We start from the raw sequence: 18,952 nt of genomic DNA on the forward strand, positions 1-18,952 counted from the left end.
CTGTGGGACCTGAGGGCAGCTCCCCGTAGCAGCATGAGTGAAAGCCACTTTTCTACACATGCCCTCCCCACTCATTACGGCCACCTCATTGGACCCCTGGACTGCAACTGAACCTAAAGTCTCCACATCCCACATGTACTGGCCGAGAGAGGGGTAGACAAGGAGCCCCACTTTCCCCTGACCTTCTCTAGGAAAAACAATTCAATCCACCTCTGGGGGCAGTGAGGACAATCTATGGGTGTTTGTGTGCTCTGGGCATGCACCTCGTGAAGTCTGAGCATCGGTGCACGTGCAGGGCCCTGACTGAACTGGGATCTGCAGCCTCTCAGTCTGGGGAATCCTTTTCAGGATTCCCTTGCTTCTCAGATGCCACCCAGGACCCCAGGCCTCATGCTTATGCCTAGACTGGGGGAGAACCAAGCTCCAAGCTTGGGGAAAGAAAATAGAGCTCAGTCCCAGAGACAGGCCAACCCTAGGCCCCAGCTGGACAGGGGCTGCTCTGGTTGGGCTGAATTTGAGGACCAGGGATTGGGGATGAGATGTGCAGAGCCGGTCCTGGGGAACTCAGAGGCTAAGAAGGCCTACTGAGTGGCAGAACTGTCCCCTCTGTTTCTCCCTCTGAGGCTTTGCACCTTGAGGACCTGTGGCATCAGGGTATCAGAGCAGATAGTCTCTGAAGGACTCTGGCTACTCCCCAGGGCCACCATGCCTCCAATCAGTCTGGCTGGACCCTGGTCCACTCCCAGCTCCCCAGAAAGTGTGTGAGAGGTCTCAGCTGCTCACTTTGCTAACTTTGATCTCATTCTCACTTGGACCAACAGCCCAGACAGCCTCAAGGCCAAGCTTCAGCTCTGAGCTCTAGTTGGTTTCTGAGAACAAGGGGGCTGCAGGGAACAGCCAGGGGACTGAGGCAGAATCTTCACTGTGCTGGAAAGTGGGGGCATCTAGGATCTGACACCGACTCTGGGATGCTCTCCTCCCAGGACATGAGCAGATCTTCAGAAGCTTCCAACAGCACCCCACGTGGAAAGGGGTGAGGGTGGCTATGAAGGGCTGGTTGCTCTGCCTCACCCAGTTGCTCTTAGAGGCCAGAGATCTGGCAGGAGCACCTGTCCTTTGGGGTGTGAAATGGAAGCTGGTAATGGATTCAGGCCTGGGAACAGGGAAGCCTGGGCTCACAGAGTCCCACCATCAGCAGGCAGGTTGGAGTCCCTGCCCACTCTGTCTGCCACACTCTGCAGCCCTGAAGGACAGCTCCTGAGCCCAGAAATCATTCTCCCTGCTCCCTAGGGGCCTGCCTGAACCTCACAGCTCCCTGTGAGCTCTGGGAAGCAGCCAAACCCCTTGCTAGTATCTCTGGGTGGACCCCTATCCTGCAGTCCAGCCCACCCCCGTCATGAAGAACAGGGCACACCCCCTCCCTTACATCTGGCAAGGTCCCAGAAACCTATCAGGGACAGGTCACCCAAGGAGAGGCCTACAAACCCCTCATGAGTGGCCAGGTGCAGAAACCCCTGGGCAATAGCTCCTAGGCTAGGTGGGCAGGTGAGTAAAGAGCCTGACCTCCCATCAGGCTCTGGAGCCCCTTTGGACTGAAAGGTCAAGAGAAGGAGTGGAGCGGGGAGGACCTGGGGTCCCAAGGCCAGGCGCTGCATCTACCCCTCCCCCTCGCTGAAGCTCCCACGGAACCGTCCAGGTTGCCCACACCGCATCACAAAGGAAGCCCCGGAAGCCAGCGCCCCATGACCTCACAGCGAGGTCCAGCCTGATGCTACTCTCCTCCACCAGGAGCCCACACCCTTGGCCTGGGCCATCCCAATCCAGCCTTCAGTGACCTGCCCAGGTGGCAGCCACTCTTGACAGATCAAAAGGTGAGGTTTGCTGGGCAAGGGCCTGTCCAGTCTGCTCCCCTGGGCAGCGTGTAAAGATGCTGGTGCTGCAGCTGGTTTCAGGCGGAGCTGGACAGACATCACCTGTGGTATCACCCATACCCAGGCCAGCAGCCCCTTGCTGAAAGGTCTCCCCTCCATGGCAACCCAGAGAGGCTCCTGGATGACCCCAGGGAGATGAGAGCCAGGCACAGCAGGGCCTAGCCACCTCAGCACTCAGCCATGGCTGGGCTCTTTTGTCTCATGTCCATCACAGACACCTCACACCTGCCCCGGCCACCTGGCCCTGTTGGAAGGTTTTGTCCATGTACCTCATCGGCACATGAAAGCACTGTGGGTCTTCAGGACCTACAGTGAGCTAGCAGAATGCCTGAGTGGACCAGCTGATCATTCAGTCACAAGAGTTAGTGGAATCAGCCACAAACACCAGGCCCAGGCTTGTCCAGCAGGGCTGCTTCGTTTGTCCACTCACTTGTTCACTCAGCAGATGCTGTGATACCCCAGTGGCGGGCACAGATGGAGCTCCCCCACATTGGGACAATAGAAATAGGAACAGTGCTGTAGGTGTGAAACTGTGACATGGAGCAGGGAAGGCTGAGGCTTGCTCACTTGAATTTGGAGCCCAGCTCAGGGAAGGTCCCTGAAAAGTGACCCTTGGTAGGTAGCTGGGGGAAAGAAGGGTCCTGACAAGAAGGCCTCTGAGGAGCGAGGGGCCTGCCTGAGGCTAGTGGGACGATGGCAGAGAACACTGTATGAGGTGATGGGGCCACAAGAGCCCTGAGATGACAGCGGGGGGACCACCGCTCCTCCAAGGCACAGGGGAGTGATGTCCTCTGACCTCCCCATTAAGGGATTGCCTGGGACTGAGGGGAGACCCAGCTGCTTTACAAGCTGTTGGCACAGCACGGGGAGACAGCAGGCCTGGGGCAGGCAATGAGGAGTAGACAGGAGAAAGGGTCAGGACCTAGAAGAACTAGAGGCTCAGGAACAGATGCATGGGGTCCAACAGGTGTCAAAGACAACTCCAAGGTCTGGCTTCAGCAAGTTGAGGAGAGGACTGTCAGGGGGACCAGAGATCCTTGAAGGTGCCTTCTCATGGCTTGAGGGGAGGCCCGGCTCCAGAGCCTGAGGGAGGCAACTGTAGGTGAGAAGGGAAGGAGCGAGACCCAGGGCCCAGTTCCAGCTCAGCACCAGGTCAAGTGCACTGTCCCTGTCCCCACCACCCTCCCTGCTAAGCCGTCTGCCCACCCACAGCAGCAACCTGTCCCCAATCCTGTGTATCCTCCACCCCTGCCTGCTGTCCAGCTGGCTCAGAAAGGTGTCCTCCCTTTGATGACAAGGTGGGGAGACAGCCAGAGCTGCACCCAGCCAGGCAGCTGCTCGGGCTGGGTTTCAAGCTGCGTGACCCTGCCACTCCCTTCTAGATCTTCATGGTCATCATATGCTGAGTGCCCATTATTCTTCACGTGCACACACACTCTCCCCCCCCAACCCCCGCCATGCTCCTGGGTTCCAACAGGAAAAATTGGCAGGCAGTCCAGTAGCCTGGAACACCTTCCTGACCACATCCCTGACCCAGTGTCCAAGCCCACAGCTCCAGGACCTCCCCAGGAGCAAGCAGTCCAGGCAGGCCCCACTACAGAGCCACTGGACAGACTGGGCACTGAGCGTCCTGAGTTTGGCATGTAGACCCCAGGCTGTGAGCAGAATAGTCACAGGAACACTTCTTGCCTGCCAGAGAGCCAGGCTAGAGAGGAGCTGACCTTGAGACCAGTCTGTCACCAGGACCAGCCACAGGCCTCCCCAGCACAGAGAGCCTGGGACACTCTGAGACTCTTGCCCAGGACCGGTGTGAGAGTTCTGAGACCCAGGTGCCCAGGGCCAGAGTTGTAGGCTTAGGAGGGGAGAAGGGCACTGAGCATCCTGAGAGCTCCAGCTCCCAGCTGGCAGACAGGGCATCAGGAGCTCCCTGCTGCCTCTCCCCTGCCCTGGCCTGCAGGTCACTCAGCTGTGCAATTTCCTGTCCGTCTGGAGTCTTGCTGATGGGGAAGTCGGAGAGCCCAATGGGGATGGTGGAGAGAGCTGGCCAGCCTAAGCAGAAGCGCAGAGGCTTCCTGGAGGGGGGACTGCTGCTGCTGCTGCTGCTGGTGACAGGTGCCCTGGTGGCCCTGGGTGTCCTCTACAGCAGAGGTGAGTGAGCTCGCCCTGCAACCAGATCCTGCCGTCCCGTCCCGCGGTGTGTGTGCCCCCAGGAGGAGCCAGCCTTGCTGAATGGGGGCTGGCGGGTCTGCCCAGAGCCCCGCCGGCCCCCAGGCCCATGCTGCTGACTCCAGAGAAGCTGCAGGGGGGACACTGACCTGCAGGGAGCCCGCGGCCCCTTCCAGAAAGCTCCACCCGGGCTTGGGCTGGCGCGGCTGCTTCTGCAGGCTCTGCATCCTCCTCTCTGCCTCTGAAGGACTCCTGGATGCAGCAGACAACCCTCTCCCCGCCCCCCAGCCAGCCAGCCAGCCCCCTCCCCGACTCCAGCGCTGCGGAGTGTGGAGTGAGTGCGGCCGCAGTTCCTGGGCGGCCCGGCAGCAGGAGCTCATGTTCCTGAGCTAAGGCTCTCTCCCCCAGCCAGCTTACCTGGCCCCTCTCTCAAGGCTGACCCGCAGAAGGCCCCAGTCGTGGTCACAAGCACCTGGTGACTTTAACTATTGCAGAACAGTGGGAATAGGCCAAGCTGGGAACCCACCAAGATGGAGGTGTGGCCAGGTCCGTCCTTCTCTGGAACCAGGCTATCCCAGGAACCTCCATCCCCGTCCCCCGCCAACAACACACACACACTGATCTCTTGTCCTCCTCACAAAGACCCACACTGAGGAGCCTGATGCTCCCCTTTGGGTGGGGTCACCAGACACTCATCCCTGCTCCCAGCTTCATCCCTTGAGCTTGGGGGGGCGTGTGCACATGAGGGTGGTACTTACACATCTGGGGGCTGGCTGTACTCCTGCAGTGGGTGAGCACACAGGACTCAAAGCTGCAGGTGAACACTTACCTGGCCTGGCTCTAGCACCAGGACCCTAGGACCTGTGATACTAGAATATTCCTTGAGGGAGTCGGGGGAAGTCCACCCACCACCACTGGGCAGTTCCCTGTGAAATAGAAGCAGGTACTGCCTGTAGGTGGGGCAGGAATCCCCTGGCCAGGGCTGACAAGCAGGACAGATGTGGAGTGTGTGCCCAGTGACCACAAAGGTCTCTGGCCCCCCATTCTCCTCCAGGGATAGATGGGCACTGCCAACCCCAGAGCAGGAACAGCAGGGGTGGAGGAGGCTGACTCACCCGGGGGAGCCCAAAGCCCTCAAAACTTTGGGCATGGTATTGAAGCCTCAGGGGACAGAGCTAATGACCCGCATCTCAGCTGTGGAGTGCAAAAGGGCCCTTCTCTCCAGGGTGGTCCCAGGACCCAGCCGTGTAAGAGAGTCCCATCTGCCCAATTGCCTCCTCCCTCTGGTTCCTCACAGCCCACCCTTGGCCTAGCTGGCTGTCCACCTGTCTGTCTGTCTAGATGCCTCTCCCTGCCCCTCCCTCCACCCTCTCTGCAGTCAGCACCAAGTGCTCAGGTGGCTGGGGTCTCCTTGGCCCTTCGGTGCAGTGCTGGCTCTTCAGCCAGAGCCCCTGTTCCCCCAGCTAACCTTGGCCTCCACCTCAGTCCAGCATCTGAGCTGGCAGGTGGCTGAGCTGCCAGTGGTTTGATATTGTTCATTTCTTCTCTCTCTCTCTCTCTCTCTCTCTCTCTCTCTCTCTCTGTCAGCAGTACTGGGGTTGAATTTAGGCTTATCATTTCTAAATTCTTTCCATTCTGAGTTTTTTCTTCACTCGTTGATTATTTGCATATAATTTGTGTAATATCTGTACTTAATTTCCAGATGCATGTGAGCATTTAGTTACCTCTTAAAATTATTACTGATCTCTGGCTGGGTGTGGGGGATACACCTGTAATCCTAGCTTCTTGAAAGGCAGAAATCAGGAAGTTTGAGGCCAACACAAGCAAAAAAAAGCTCTTGAGACCCTATATTAACCAATAAAAAGCTGGGTGTGGTGCCTGTCACCCCAGCTATGTAGGTAGTATGAGTAGGATGGCAGTCCAGGATGGCCCAGTCATAAACTCAAGACCCTATTGAAAAATACTTAAAGCAGAAAGGGCTGGGGGCATGGCTCAAGTGGTAGAGCACCTGCCTAGCAAGCTCATAGGCCCTGAGTTCAAACCCTAATACCATCAAAAGAATTTTTTTTCAGTTCTTCAGGTTACAGGCTTTAGTTCTTCCTTTTTTTTAATAGCACTGTATATTAATAACTTAATCGTACTGTTGTCAGAGCCCTGTTCAGGCCGTTGGTGTCACGTGGGATTCTCTGGGGTTTGCTGATGGGTTCCTAGGACTAATGCCTGGTGAAGCTTACAAGCAGATGTTGCGTGCTTGGGATGTGTCCAGTCCCCAATTGCCAGGTGAAAGTGCCATGTCAGGTCCCTCCACGTTGGCTTTCTTCACTCTCTTGATCATTCAGTTACTGAAAGGTGTGTGTGCGAAAATCTTACACTGGAGAATTGTCACCTTCCTACAGTCGCACACAACGTTAATCTACCTACCTTACCCACTGAGACCATGTTATAATGTGGATACAGATTTACACTTAGTTACAAACTTAGTTTTATAAATGTAACACAATCTTAGATACAAAATGTATCTGTCTCCCACTCTTCTGCATTAACAACCTCCGTGCCCTCCATTCTGCTTTTTTTTTTTTTTCCCCATTCTGCTTTGTTGCTAGTCCTGCTCCATCTGTGTGAACTCTCCTCCGTGACAGTTGCTTCATCTATTTTTTCTGTTCTTTTCTCTGGAGATGTTTTGTGTCTTGCAGGAGTACATGGCTGGGTTTTGGTTTTGTCTGTCTGTCTGTGTTCCTGTGATGCCGAAGTGTGCCTGTTTTCTGTTGTGTTCTTGTGTGCTTCTGATGCCTGCTTCTGCTCTTTTTGTATTGATCTGTTATAATTCACTCCATTTTCCTTCCATTTCCTTAAAACCTGTAGATTTCTATCCCCTTGATGGTTACCTTAGTTTTTAAAATTATTTGTTAGTTTAAAGGCTAGAGGTGGGGCTGGTGGAATGGCTCAAGTGGTAGAGCACCTGCCTAGCAAGCGTGAGGCCTTGCATTCAAACCCCAATACCGTAAAAATACAAAATAAAACAAAATCCAGAGGTGAACCTCTTTTTAAATTAGAAAGTGAAGTGATTTTATTAAAATGACAGACTTTGACCCACGCTCCTGCTCATCCTGGAGTTCTGCTTGGACATAGTCTCTGTCCAGGCCACCTCCCCGTTCTGTACATAAAGTTTTGTGGAAACGAGGCCACACACATTCATTCATGCCTTGTCTGTGGCCTGGAGGTCTCCTGGGGTATCTGAAGCTCATCCCCGGACCCTTCCCTCTTTGTTGCCTAGTATAGATGGCGAGGACATGATACAGTGAGGTGGATGCCCCAAATCCCCAGTGGGCAGCCTGGCTCCCCAGTTCCAGCTATGTGATCTCAGACAGCTTTCATAAATACTTTTGTGCCTCAGTTTCTTTATCTGTAAGATGGAAGTGATAGGAGTGAGTGCGTGAGAGGCTCGCTTCACCTTTCTGTGATCTCATGGGTCAGTAACACTTAGGAAAATGTGTTTGGATCACAATCAGATTGAAAACCACATGTCAAACTTTGCCTTGGACCCCGTCCGTATTGTTACTGACGTCCCCATGAGGACAGATTTAACGCCTAAGCCATCGCCCAACACGGGTTCATCCCCCATGTTTGGTTAAACCCACTCATCATTTACAATATTTTATGGCTATGAAAAATAATGGCTTACATTGCCTTCTTACTTGATTTCCTCGTCATCGATAACTATCTTGTTTGAAGTTTCCCTTTGTTCCGTCAGATTATTTTTTATTACAAGGCTTGTCTTTCCCCGTTTCAAATAGCAAGCTCCTGCTTTTAAAAAGAATGCCAGTCAGTCATGGGAAGCTGTAAGACGGCTGGAAGATAAGGCAGCAAAAACTCACAATGGTGCTCATTGTTAATCACTCAAGATGCAAGCCAATTCGAGATGATATTTCTCAGTTACAAAATTATTCTCCTAACTTCTCTGATCTTTTTTTCAAACACAATTTTTTAAAGTTTGGACTGGAGGTGTGGCTCAAGCAGTAGAGCACCTGCTTTGCAAGCACCGATCCTGAGTTCAAACCCCAGACTCACCAAAAAACAACAAAAAAGTGAACGGTTAAATTTTGCACAAGTTGTTATTATGTGCTGTCTTCTGCAAAAGGTTACAGGCTTCAGTTCTTCCTTTTTTTCCCCTTCCTTCATTTTTCTTTCTTCTTTTCTCTTTTTTTGTTTTTTTTTTGCAGGACTGGGGCTGGGACCCAGGATGGACACACACCAGACAAACGTCGTATTGCTTGAGCCACACCCCCAGCCCGTTTTTACTTTTTGGGGTGGGTAGGATCTCACATTTTTGCTCAGAGGCAGCCTCAGACTGCAATCCTCCCACCTAACCCTTCTACATAGCTGAAATTACAGGTACATAACACCATGCCTGACTTATTGGGTAAGATGGGGATCTCACTAACTTTTTCCCAGGCTGACCTCGAACTGTACTCCTCCCAACTTCTGCCTCCTGAGTAACCAGGATTACAGGTGTGAGCCACTGCATCTGGCCTCCATACTCACTTTGAATGACACTTTCTCTGGGTGTAGAATTCTAGGTTGACAAGTTTTTGTTTTTCCCTCAACCACTGTATTGCTTTCCGGCTTGCATTATTTCTGATGAAAAGGCTACTCTGTTCCTATTTTTGTTCCTCTCTCTGTAAAGTTTCTTCTTTTTCTGACTGCCTTGGTGAGTTTCTCTTTGGTTCACAGTAGTTTAGCTATGGTTAGTCTGATGGGGCATGTGTGCATGTGGCATGTGGAGAGAGAAAGAGAGAATATATTTTGGTATTTGCATGTTTGGGGTCCTCTGCAGGGTTTTTTTGGCTGTATTATCTTTCACTAATTTTGGAAAGTAGCCACCATCTTTCCAAATATTTCTTGTGTCCCCTTCTGTCTGCATCTCTGCTTCTGTCTTTCTCTATATATAGCTCTCTTCTTTTCCCATGAGGGGTCACTATAAAAGAGCAAGGCCAGCCTGACCTCGCACTATCAGCTTCCAATACCATGTGCTAAGTAAACTTCTTTTCTTTATAAAGCAGCCAGCCCTTGGTATTTTGTTATAGCAACAGAAATGCACTCCACTCGTGGCAGATTGCTGTTGCTAATTACTACTGGCTTCATGCTGGATGGAGACGGGGGCTTGGTGTATCTGGCTGGTCTCAGCCACAGGCAGGCCTGGTGTGCCTTGGTCTCTGAACTGGAGTCTCTCAGTGTCCCTGCCCCTGTCTCCACATCAGCCAAATGCCTGAATTCCCTGCCTCCCGAGTGGTAGCAGACATCTCCTCGGGGTCAGTCTGGGTTCCTGGGCCCACAGGATCCTCTCTCCTTTATGGGCTGAGGTCTCTTATTTCTGCCCTCCTGCATAGCCTGGGGTCTGCCTGGACCCTGGGCATGAGAGGCCTCCCCTCCCCCCAGCAGTTTATGGCCTTGCTTCCTACAGGAAGAGTCTGGGCAGGAGCAGCTTCACGCTGTGGCACCAGCAAGGTGGAAGAAACCCATGTTCTCTTGGGGCTGTCCTTGGCTTCGGGAGAAAGCAGAACTACTTCTCCTTGGATTTTTATGCTCATGTTTAACTGAATAAAGTACCAGGCGAGTCAACACCATTCTCTCCAAGATAACACAAGCATTTGGAACAGTCTCTCGTCTCACCCACCCCCGTCCCGTTCACAAGTTACTGTGCTGCTTCCGCCCTGTGCTCCCCACGTCCTCGTCCACCCTTCTTACAGCTCAGCGGTCCTATGACATAATGTTTCACCTTTCTGGAACACATGCTTTGGAGCCCCCATTCAAAGTGTGAATATAGAGCCAGGTGCTGGTGGCTCAGGCCTGTAATCCTAGCTACTCAGGAGGCAGAAATCAGAAGGTCACAGTTCAAAGCCAGCCCAGGCAAATAGTTTGCAAGACCATATCTCAAAAAAAAGAAAAAAAAAATCACTGAAAGAGCTGGTGGAGTGGCTCAATGTATAGGCCCTGAGTTCAAACCCCAGTACAGCAAAAAAAAAAAAAAAGTGTGGATTTGGGCTAGGGACATAAGTGACAGCTGAGAGCCGGATGGAAATCACAAACTCAGGGCCCAGCCCAGACCTGCAGGATGGAGCCAGCGCTCAGCAAGGATTCCAGACGGGTCACGCAGAAAGCGCTGCTTACTGAGTTTCCCTTATAATCAGAATAACCAAAAGCAGTTGTAAACAGCGCTGTCTCTCTGCTTGGAGGCCTTAAAATGCCATGGGCTGCTGGGTAGCTTCAGAAAGATACATTTATTTTCTCATGGTCCTGGACAGCAGGAGTCCACGATCAAGGTGCTGGCTGCTTGGGTTCCTGGTATTGGCTGCCTTCTCACTGTGTCCACACATGGTGGAGAGGACAAATGCTGGTGTCTTTCCTTCTTTTCATGGGGACATCATCTCTACCTTATGTCTTTATCACCACTCACAGGCCCCAACTCCAAATCAGTCCACTTGGGGTGGACACCAACATCCAGTCCATCACAAGCCCCAACCAAGCTGGGATCCAGGAATCTTCTAGGGGAAAACCTGGGAACCTACACAACCAGGGCTTTCAGGTCTTTTTGTGTTCACACACGGGAACCCTGCTTTAAAATCCCGTATCAGCAGCAAACTCTGAGCTGAGAAAGGCTTCCCCTGAGAAAATGTGTTTGTTACCATCAGGCTCCTTGGGACACTACCAGCCTGGGACCGCTTCAACTGGTTCTTAGCATGAGTTTCCTTGGCCACAGGAAACATTCCCACACCTGCCTGGCAACCAGCCTGGATTTACAGTCTCAGGGGAGGATAGGTTTTCTTCCATCCATTGTAGCTTTTGTTTTTCAGAGGGGGATGGGGGAGAAGAGATAGATAGACAGAGGTAGAGAGAGGAAACTTGAATTACTAAAATCAAGGTATTTTTCAAGTCCAGCGTTTGGAGACCTTTAGGAGGAAAAAAACTTTAGAAAAACAAAACTTTTAGGGAGAAAGTCAAAACGTTCTTTAAATACAGAGTCTGTTAAAATAGTTGGCATATTACAGAAGTTATTTAAGCAAATGCAAAAGAACAAAAAGAAGATATGTCAGTTGGGTATTGAGCAAAACTACTTTCTGGAAAACATCCCTGTGGCGTCTGCTTACTGTGCTGCTGGGTGGTCACATTTTAGCCTCAGAAACACCTGTCTCCATGCAGCCTTTCTGCCCAAGGGGGCTTACTGCCTCGCTTCTCCAAGTAAGAGGAGACATATTAAGTGACAATATGAGAGCCAGAAGTTCAAACTCTGCCTCCTGCCAGGGACATGACCTTGGGTGTGTCACCCCCTCTTCCCATCAGTTTTGTCAAACTGGAAGCTGCTTGGGGCATTAATGAGACATTGTAAGTGAAGTGGAAAGATGTGCCTATCTCCTGATAACCCCCCAGGACCTCCCCCCAGCAGGAAGCTTGTGGCAGTCCGTGTTGAGGGTGTGGGAGGCGCAACCTTGTCTCTTTACTTTCTGGACCAGAGACACACAGAGGCAAGCCAGGCTCTCCCAGCGTCTCCCTCTACTTGCCCTTTCTGGCGCTATCATTCCATCCCATCAAACTGGGTACCCAGTTGGTTTCATGTTCTTTCTGCATGAAGACACCTTAGTTTTTGTTACAGCACATCTGGTGGAGACAAATGCTCTCAGCTTTTGTCTGAGGAATATATTTTTCCTGGACACACAATTCTAAGCTGATAATTTTTTGGTTTTCTTCCAAGCACATGAAGAGCCTATTCCATCCTCTCCTGGCCACCATTGTTCCTGTGAGAAGTGAGCCATCCATCCATCCATCCATCTGCAGTTCCTCTGAATTCAATGTGTTTTTCCCTCTCTGCCTGCTTCGAAGAATTTCTCTTTATCTTTAGTTCTCAGTAGTCTGACTGCATACTAATCTTGCTTCAGATACACTGAGCTCCTTCGATGTCTACATTTATGTCGTTTAACCAAATCTGAAAAATTCTTAGCCTTGACCTATTGAAAGGTTGCTCTCTGGAACTCTAGATAAATATATGTTAGTGAATTAATAAATATTCTTCCACAGGTCTCAGATCCTGTGTTCTTTAAGTAAACAATATTGTACAATTTTAGGAAAACTGTATTTACTGAATTATTGTAAGAGAGTTCCCATGTGCCCCACATCCTGTATTATTAGGATTTTATGTTCATATGAAACACTTCTCACAAGCAGTGAGCCATTATTTACTTGTTACTGTTGACTCCATTGTGCATTGGTTGAGCCCAGACTTTATTCCTTCATGCCGTCTTTCCGTTCCAGGATCTACCAAGACCCTTGTAGCATTTGACTGTCATGTCCCCGAGAGTCCTCTTGACTGCTTACCATGGTTTCTCAAACTTTTTATTGTTTTGCATTTTTTTAAGTGTTCTTGGCAGTTTTGAGGATCACTGGCCAGGCATTTTGTAGAATGTCCCTTAATTAGGACTTGTTTGATTTGATTAGACCAGGGTGACATGCTGGGGGAGAAAGAGCACAAATCAAGAAAACAAATTTTCACTGTTGATGTCAAACTCAATCACATGACTTGAAGTAGTATTTGTCAGGTCTCTGCATTGCACTGTCACCTTTTTTCTCCTTGGCCTTCCTCTTTGGGAGGAAGTCACTATGACAGCAAATCTTGTAGGAGTAAGCAGTGGTTCTCTCATCCTTCGTGGCAGAAGTTCCACATACGGCATTTGCAATTCCTCTGAATGAGAGATTTGTCTCTTTCTCTTATTTATTCATTCAGTGCTTTTATGCCAGTGTGGACCTATGGCTATTTGTATTTTGGGTTGTTCTTATTTGTTGCCCAGGCTGCTCCAACTCTGGCCATTGGGAGCTCTGTCAGCACCTTCTGTGACTCTGACAGATCCCCATCATTGTGGACTTGGTTTGTGGAGTGGGGTAGGGTTACCACTTTCTTATTTTTTGGCACTATAAATGCCCTGAGCTCATCTTGTATATTTCCTGTTCCCTTTGTAGGATCAACTGTTCTTCCAAAGAGCTCTGGTTCCTTTCATTGGATATTTGAGTGGGAACCTAAGATCTGGATATAAGGGGTACTCATTGCCAGTTAAAGACTTTTGTCACTTATGTTCTCACTCAGCTGGTGGAGCAAGGTGTGTGTGTGTGTACATATGTGTACACATGCACATGTCTGTAAATACTTCTGTCGGTAATTGCATCTACAGTGAGCTAAGCATGAGCTGACTCTGATGTCTCCATTTCTGTCTGCGGTGAGTTACGTGTGAACTTACAGTGACATCTCCAACTCCAACCATCACTAGACACTCGTACCTGCTTCCTCCTTGCCTGTAGCTTCCCCGCTGCAGCAGTGATAAGCCTGGCCATCTCCCACCCATCACTTCCTTGTTCAATTACAATGTACGTGTGTGACATTTCAGAATTATTAGCTGGGTTCCCATGGGGAACAACTTTACCAACTACAGTACAGCACTATGTACAGTTCCTTTTGACTTCAGTCTCAAAGGCTCTGCTCTTGTGCAGAGTTACTTAGTCCAGCACCTATTCCCCAAGGCTTTTCTGTAGGATTATTTCATACATTTGTGACACATTTAGATTCTCATTTTGCATTTTCTTCTGGGATCCCCTGTTCTCCTAAATCACATTTTTAACTTCCATACAGTAAGATTTTTGTGTGTGTCATGAAGTTCTGTGGTTTTTTTCTTTTTTGTTGGCAGTACTGGGGTTTGAACTCAGGACCTACACCTTGAGCCACTCCACCAGCCCTTTGTGTGTGTGTGTGTGTGTGTGTGATGGGTCTTTTCGAGATAGGATCTTGCAAACTATTTGCCCAGGCTGGCTTCAAACAACAATTCTTCAGATTTTCTGCCTCCTGAGTAAATAGGATTACAGATGTGAGCCACCGGCACCCAGCTACTTCTGTGGGTTTTAATAAGTTCTTAATACCTTGTATTCACCATTACAATACCATACAGAACAGTTTGCTGGCTTAAAACAATCCCTTGTGCTTTACCTATTCAATCTCCCTCCCCAGATTCTCAGCAACCACTGTTTACCTTCTCTATTCTTTTTTTCCAGGATATCACACAATCGGAGTTACACAATGTGCAGCCTTTTCTGACTGCCTTTCCCCACCACTTAGCAATATATGTATAAGATTCATCTAAGTCTTTTTGTTTTGTTTTGTTGTTTTTGAGGCAGGGCTAGAACTTGCTATGTCATCCAGGCTGGCCTCGAACTCAAGATCCTCCTGCCTCTGCCTCCTGAGTGCTGAGATTACAGGCATGAACTGCCATACCCAGTGGGTTGCTTGTTTTCTTCTTGTTGTGTTTGAAGTGTTCTCTGTACACTTTTAATGAAGTGTTTTGCCAGACACATGTTTTGCATGTATTTTCTTTCACTTTCTGACTGCATTCTCTTAACAGGTCTTTCCCAGAACTGAAGTTTTAATTCTTAATAACATCTAACATCAATTTTCTTCTTTTGAATCATGCAATTTGGAGTTAATTTGTGCAAGCTGTAAGTCTATGTCTTGACTTATTTTTGTGGGGCGATGTCCAATTGTCCCGGTACTCCTTGGAAAGGCCACACTCTCCCACCGGATTGCCTCTGCTCCTTTGTCAACACCAGCTGGCTGCACTTGAACATCTATGCCTGGCTCTCTGTTCCGATGCTTTTTTCTCTGTGTCTCTTCTTTCACCAGCACACTGCTGTGTAATAACTTGTAGGTGGGCAGTAAGTCTTGTAACCAAGTAGTGTGACTTCTAACTTCATTCTTCACTGTTGTGTTGTCTAGTCTACATCTTTGCCTTTCCATGCAAATTTTACTATAAGTTTGTCTATATCAAAAGACAGTTGCTGAGATTTTGATTGGAATTGTGTTAAATCTGTAGATCAAGTTGGGAAGAAATAACGTCATGATAATATTAAGTTTCCAATCCATGGACATAGACCATCTCTGCTCATTTAGATACAGCAGGGTTTTGAATTGAATCTTACAGTTTTTCACAGACAGATGCTATGTGTGTTTGTCAGATTTATCCCCAGACCTTTACTTGTTAGGCACTATGACAGATAGATAAACAGACAGACAAATAGGTAGATAATAGATGACTGATAGATAATAGATAGATGATTGATAGATACAGATAGATAATAGATGATAAGATAGATGATAGATAATAAATGATAGATAAAAAGATGATGGATGGATAGAGGATAGGTAATAGATAGGTGACTGATAGATAATAGATGATAGATAGATAGATAGGTAGACAGATGATAGATAGATAGATGATAGATACAGATGGTTGATACAGTTTTTTTGTTTTTTTGAGACAGAGTCTCAATGTAGCCCAGCTGGCCTCAAACTCATGACCCTCTGCCTCAGCCCCCAGAGTGCTGGGTTAGGTGCTCTTATAAGTGGCATTATTTCTCTGTCAGATCCCAGTTGTTCATTGGGTGTGCACAAGAAAACAACTGGTCTTTCTGTGTTAACCAAGGTGACCTTGCTGCACTCTCTTGTTAGTTGCAGCAGGGTTTTGTTGATTCTTTGGGACTCTCTACATAACGATGGTGCCATTTGCAAACAGAGTCAGCTGGTTTCCTCTCTGGCTGCTAGCACATCCGTTTTCTTTTCTCACCTTATGAAACCAGTAGGACTTCTAGCATGATGGCAACGGAGTGGTGAAGAAGGGCATCCTAGCCTTGTCCTGGTCTTCGGGCCAGCTCTCCAGCTCTGGCCACTACCTGTGACGTCACCTCAGGCAATTCTGTTTGTTTTTGAGATGGGGGTTCACAAATAGTCCGGGCTGTTCTCCAACTTGAGATCCTCCTGCCTCAGGCTTCCGAGTGCTGGGGTTACATCATGCCCAGCTAGCTCTAAGTTTTTGAAGCTGTTTCCCTCTGTGTGGTTTAATTCCTTCTCCTTTGTGTTCTAGTTTGGGTAATCTTGCTGACCTACGCGCGCTGCTGCTGCTGATTCTTTTGCGGGGTTCAGTGCGCCGTCACCCTTGCAGCACACTTTCTTCACTTCTTGTGAGTCATTTCCATCTCGCTCTTTTCTCTAGCTTCCGTTTACCTAACCCGCCAGGTATCTGTTCACGTTTCCCAACTTTTCTGCAAGACTCTTTAACTTAATGATCATAGCCAATGCAAAGACTTGTCTGCTGGTGGTGACAACTGGGTCATCCATGAGTTCACTTCAGGTGCCACCACCATGCCCTCTGTGAACACCCATGAGTAAGAGTTGTGGGTGGGTGCAGACACCCCTCCTCTGCCCCCCCAAACCCCCCGTGTCCTGCCCCCCAGCCTGCAGAGGTGCATATCACTGAAATTCCTCCAGCTTGTGAATGGCCTTGTGGCCTGGGTCCTTCCTATGGGATGGGCTCATCCATTTCTGGAATCTGATTTGTTTAGGTTTCTTTATGTCCCCAGATCCCTGGTGAGTTTCTAAAACCTCTCGAGTGGTTTCCTCTCCAGTTTGTTCACCTTGGTAGGGTGGGAGCCAGTCTGCAGAAACCTTTTTTCCTTCTTGTCACCTCTTTGGCTGGAGGGCACATGTCCTTTGTCCACTTTCACTGAGATTGTGACATCTAGGGTCTACCGTCTCATCCCAAAGGTCTGGATATCTGAGATTGGTAAACATGGAGGGACAACCAAGGGCCAATACCCTCTCACCCTTTCGATCTGTTTCTGACCTGGGGGTGCCCCTCTTTTCCCTACAGCTCAGACCAGACTTTGGGGGATTTCCATCAAAGTGGGTGCTTCCACCAGATTTGGTGTGGGGCAGAGGGCTCCAAGGGAGCAGGGTCCAACATCTGCCTCATATCTGAGCCCCAGTGCCCAGCCCTGGATCTGGCTTGTAAAATCATCTCATGTTGGATTAATGACCCTTTGAATGGCAGGCCCTAGGGAGTAACCAACATGTTCAGGCTCCCAGAACCTTCTATGCTGCCTCTGTGCCTGGGACTGCACAGACCTGCCCCGTCCCCTCCTCCCTACAGGTCTGTATACTTGGCAGTAGCCCGGCCTGACTTGCCCTCTCCCTGGGCCTGGGGTTCCCCCTTCTATCTCCCATGCACCACTCCAGGTGGTTGACAACCTGTCCCAGAAGACCCAGATGCTGACAAGGCAGTGCCCCCCTCCCCTGAATGTAGGAGGGATGGGGAAGGTGCGAGGCAGAGGAGGGGGGAGTGGAGTGGGGGAAGAGGTTGCCAGCGGGGAAGCTGTCTCCATGCAAAGGGGCTGCTTTCCCCTGATTGAGCCAATTATCCTACAGTGGTGGGACTGTAGGAACTGCTCACCTTGTGTGGGTCTGGCCCTAGAAGGAGTGTGGAGCCTGGGGTGGGGGGAACTCCTTCCCTAGAGGGAAACAGCAGAAGACTCAGTTTTGTAGTGAGCCGGTCTGCTCACGTCTTGGTTCCCTGGTGACCAGCCCTCACTGTGGAGTGGGGATGGCAATCCCAACACTGTAGGGAAACACCACTCCTGGTCCAAGTAGGCCCTAGGGCCTAGAGAGCCGGGCTGGAAGGAGCTGAGTGCTGTGTTTCTCTCCAGGGAAGCAGCTGCCCCCCTTTATTAGCCGGCTGCGCTTCTCACAGGAAGAGAGGACCGTTGTAAAACGAGAATCCCGAGGTAGCCTTTGCCTTCCCTGCCAGACAGCCCCAAGGAGGTGGGCTCCTGGCCTGAGGCGGGCGGGGACTCCGTGGAGGGACAGGGAGCCCTCCCACGTGCACAGGAGGGTGGGGAGCAGAGGACAGTGGCAGAAAGGCGGCCAGCCTCAGCCCTGGGGGGCCTGAGTGGCTGTGGGAAGTCAGTGGAGGCAGAGGGTGTTGAAGGAATTGCCAGGTCACTGCAAGGGTCAGGTAACATCAGAAGTCACTATGGCTTAAGGACTCACTGGAGAAGGATCACAGGGCTGTGCTTCAGACCTACCCTCCAGGCCAAGGCTAGACCACCCATGGGGGTGGGGATGGGGTTGAGGCCAAGGCCCTCCCAACCCGGCGGTATGCCACGCCCACCAGGCTTTGCCCCACCCACCCAGGCCCGTGCCCCGCCCCACTCAGCCCCTCCAGGCATTGACACCACTAATTGTTCGCAGCCACCAAAGAGTCCTCCCAGGACACTGATGTCTGCACCACTCCTGGCTGCGTGATGGCAGGTAAGCCCCTCACCCATGCCCGCCCCACAGCGCTGCTTATGGGCTGGGGGCCTAGCTCTGCTCCCCATCACTCCCACTGCCCCAGATCCGGCTGCTGAGCACCCGGGGCTCCGTGTGCAGTTAGAGGCAACAAGGCCAAATGGGCAGACACCCTTACTTCATGTCTTCTCCCAGGAAGACGTAAACTGGGGGCCATAGACTGCAGTTTGCAGATGGCAAAGCTGTGAAAACGGTGGGAAGAAACACTCGTGGATACATTCAGAAATGTGGTTCTCCTGCCCGTGTTGGGTACCAGTAACCCATGGTGACATTTTCCCAAGATCCCTTGGACAAAGGGTCCAAGGCCAGGACAAGCAACAGAATGTAAGGGTAGAATATCTAGCGTGGCCACCCAGTTGAGAGCATTTAGCTGGGAGCCTTAGGCCCCCTAGTCCCATCAAACACTGTCCCCTTGCTCAGAAAACACACCACCAGATGGTAGATAAGAGCTGCCCTCCCCCAGCAAAAAGGCCCTGTCCAGGAGCCAGGAGCTGCACCACCAGCTGAGCTCTTCTGTGAGCAGAGCACCGTCTCTACCCACGGCCTTAGTCTTCAGGTCAGATTTCTGGTATCCCCAGAAACCAGGCCAGGAGAAGCCACAAGGGTTCAAGGTCCTGTGGTTAATAAGTGGCAGCCTTAACACTGA

General features: G+C 50.5%; 1 protein-coding gene across 3 annotated transcripts in view; it reads left to right on the plus strand.

Annotated features, from left to right (window-relative positions):
• The first annotated feature begins 3,916 nt into the window (after positions 1-3,916).
• The window catches only part of Mmel1 (membrane metalloendopeptidase like 1), a 30,040-nt gene continuing 15,004 nt past the window's right edge, over positions 3,917-18,952 (plus strand). For all 3 annotated transcript variants that reach the window (XM_074081546.1, XM_074081544.1, XM_074081545.1), the window contains exons 1-2: positions 3,917-4,079; positions 18,208-18,267. In XM_074081546.1, the coding sequence (XP_073937647.1) occupies positions 3,932-4,079; positions 18,208-18,267 (208 nt within the window). In that variant the 5' untranslated portion in view covers positions 3,917-3,931. The remainder of the gene's footprint in view (positions 4,080-18,207; positions 18,268-18,952) is intronic.

Source organism: Castor canadensis, chromosome 7, assembly GCF_047511655.1.
Source record: "Castor canadensis chromosome 7, mCasCan1.hap1v2, whole genome shotgun sequence".
Taxonomy (NCBI): Eukaryota; Metazoa; Chordata; class Mammalia; order Rodentia; family Castoridae; genus Castor; species Castor canadensis.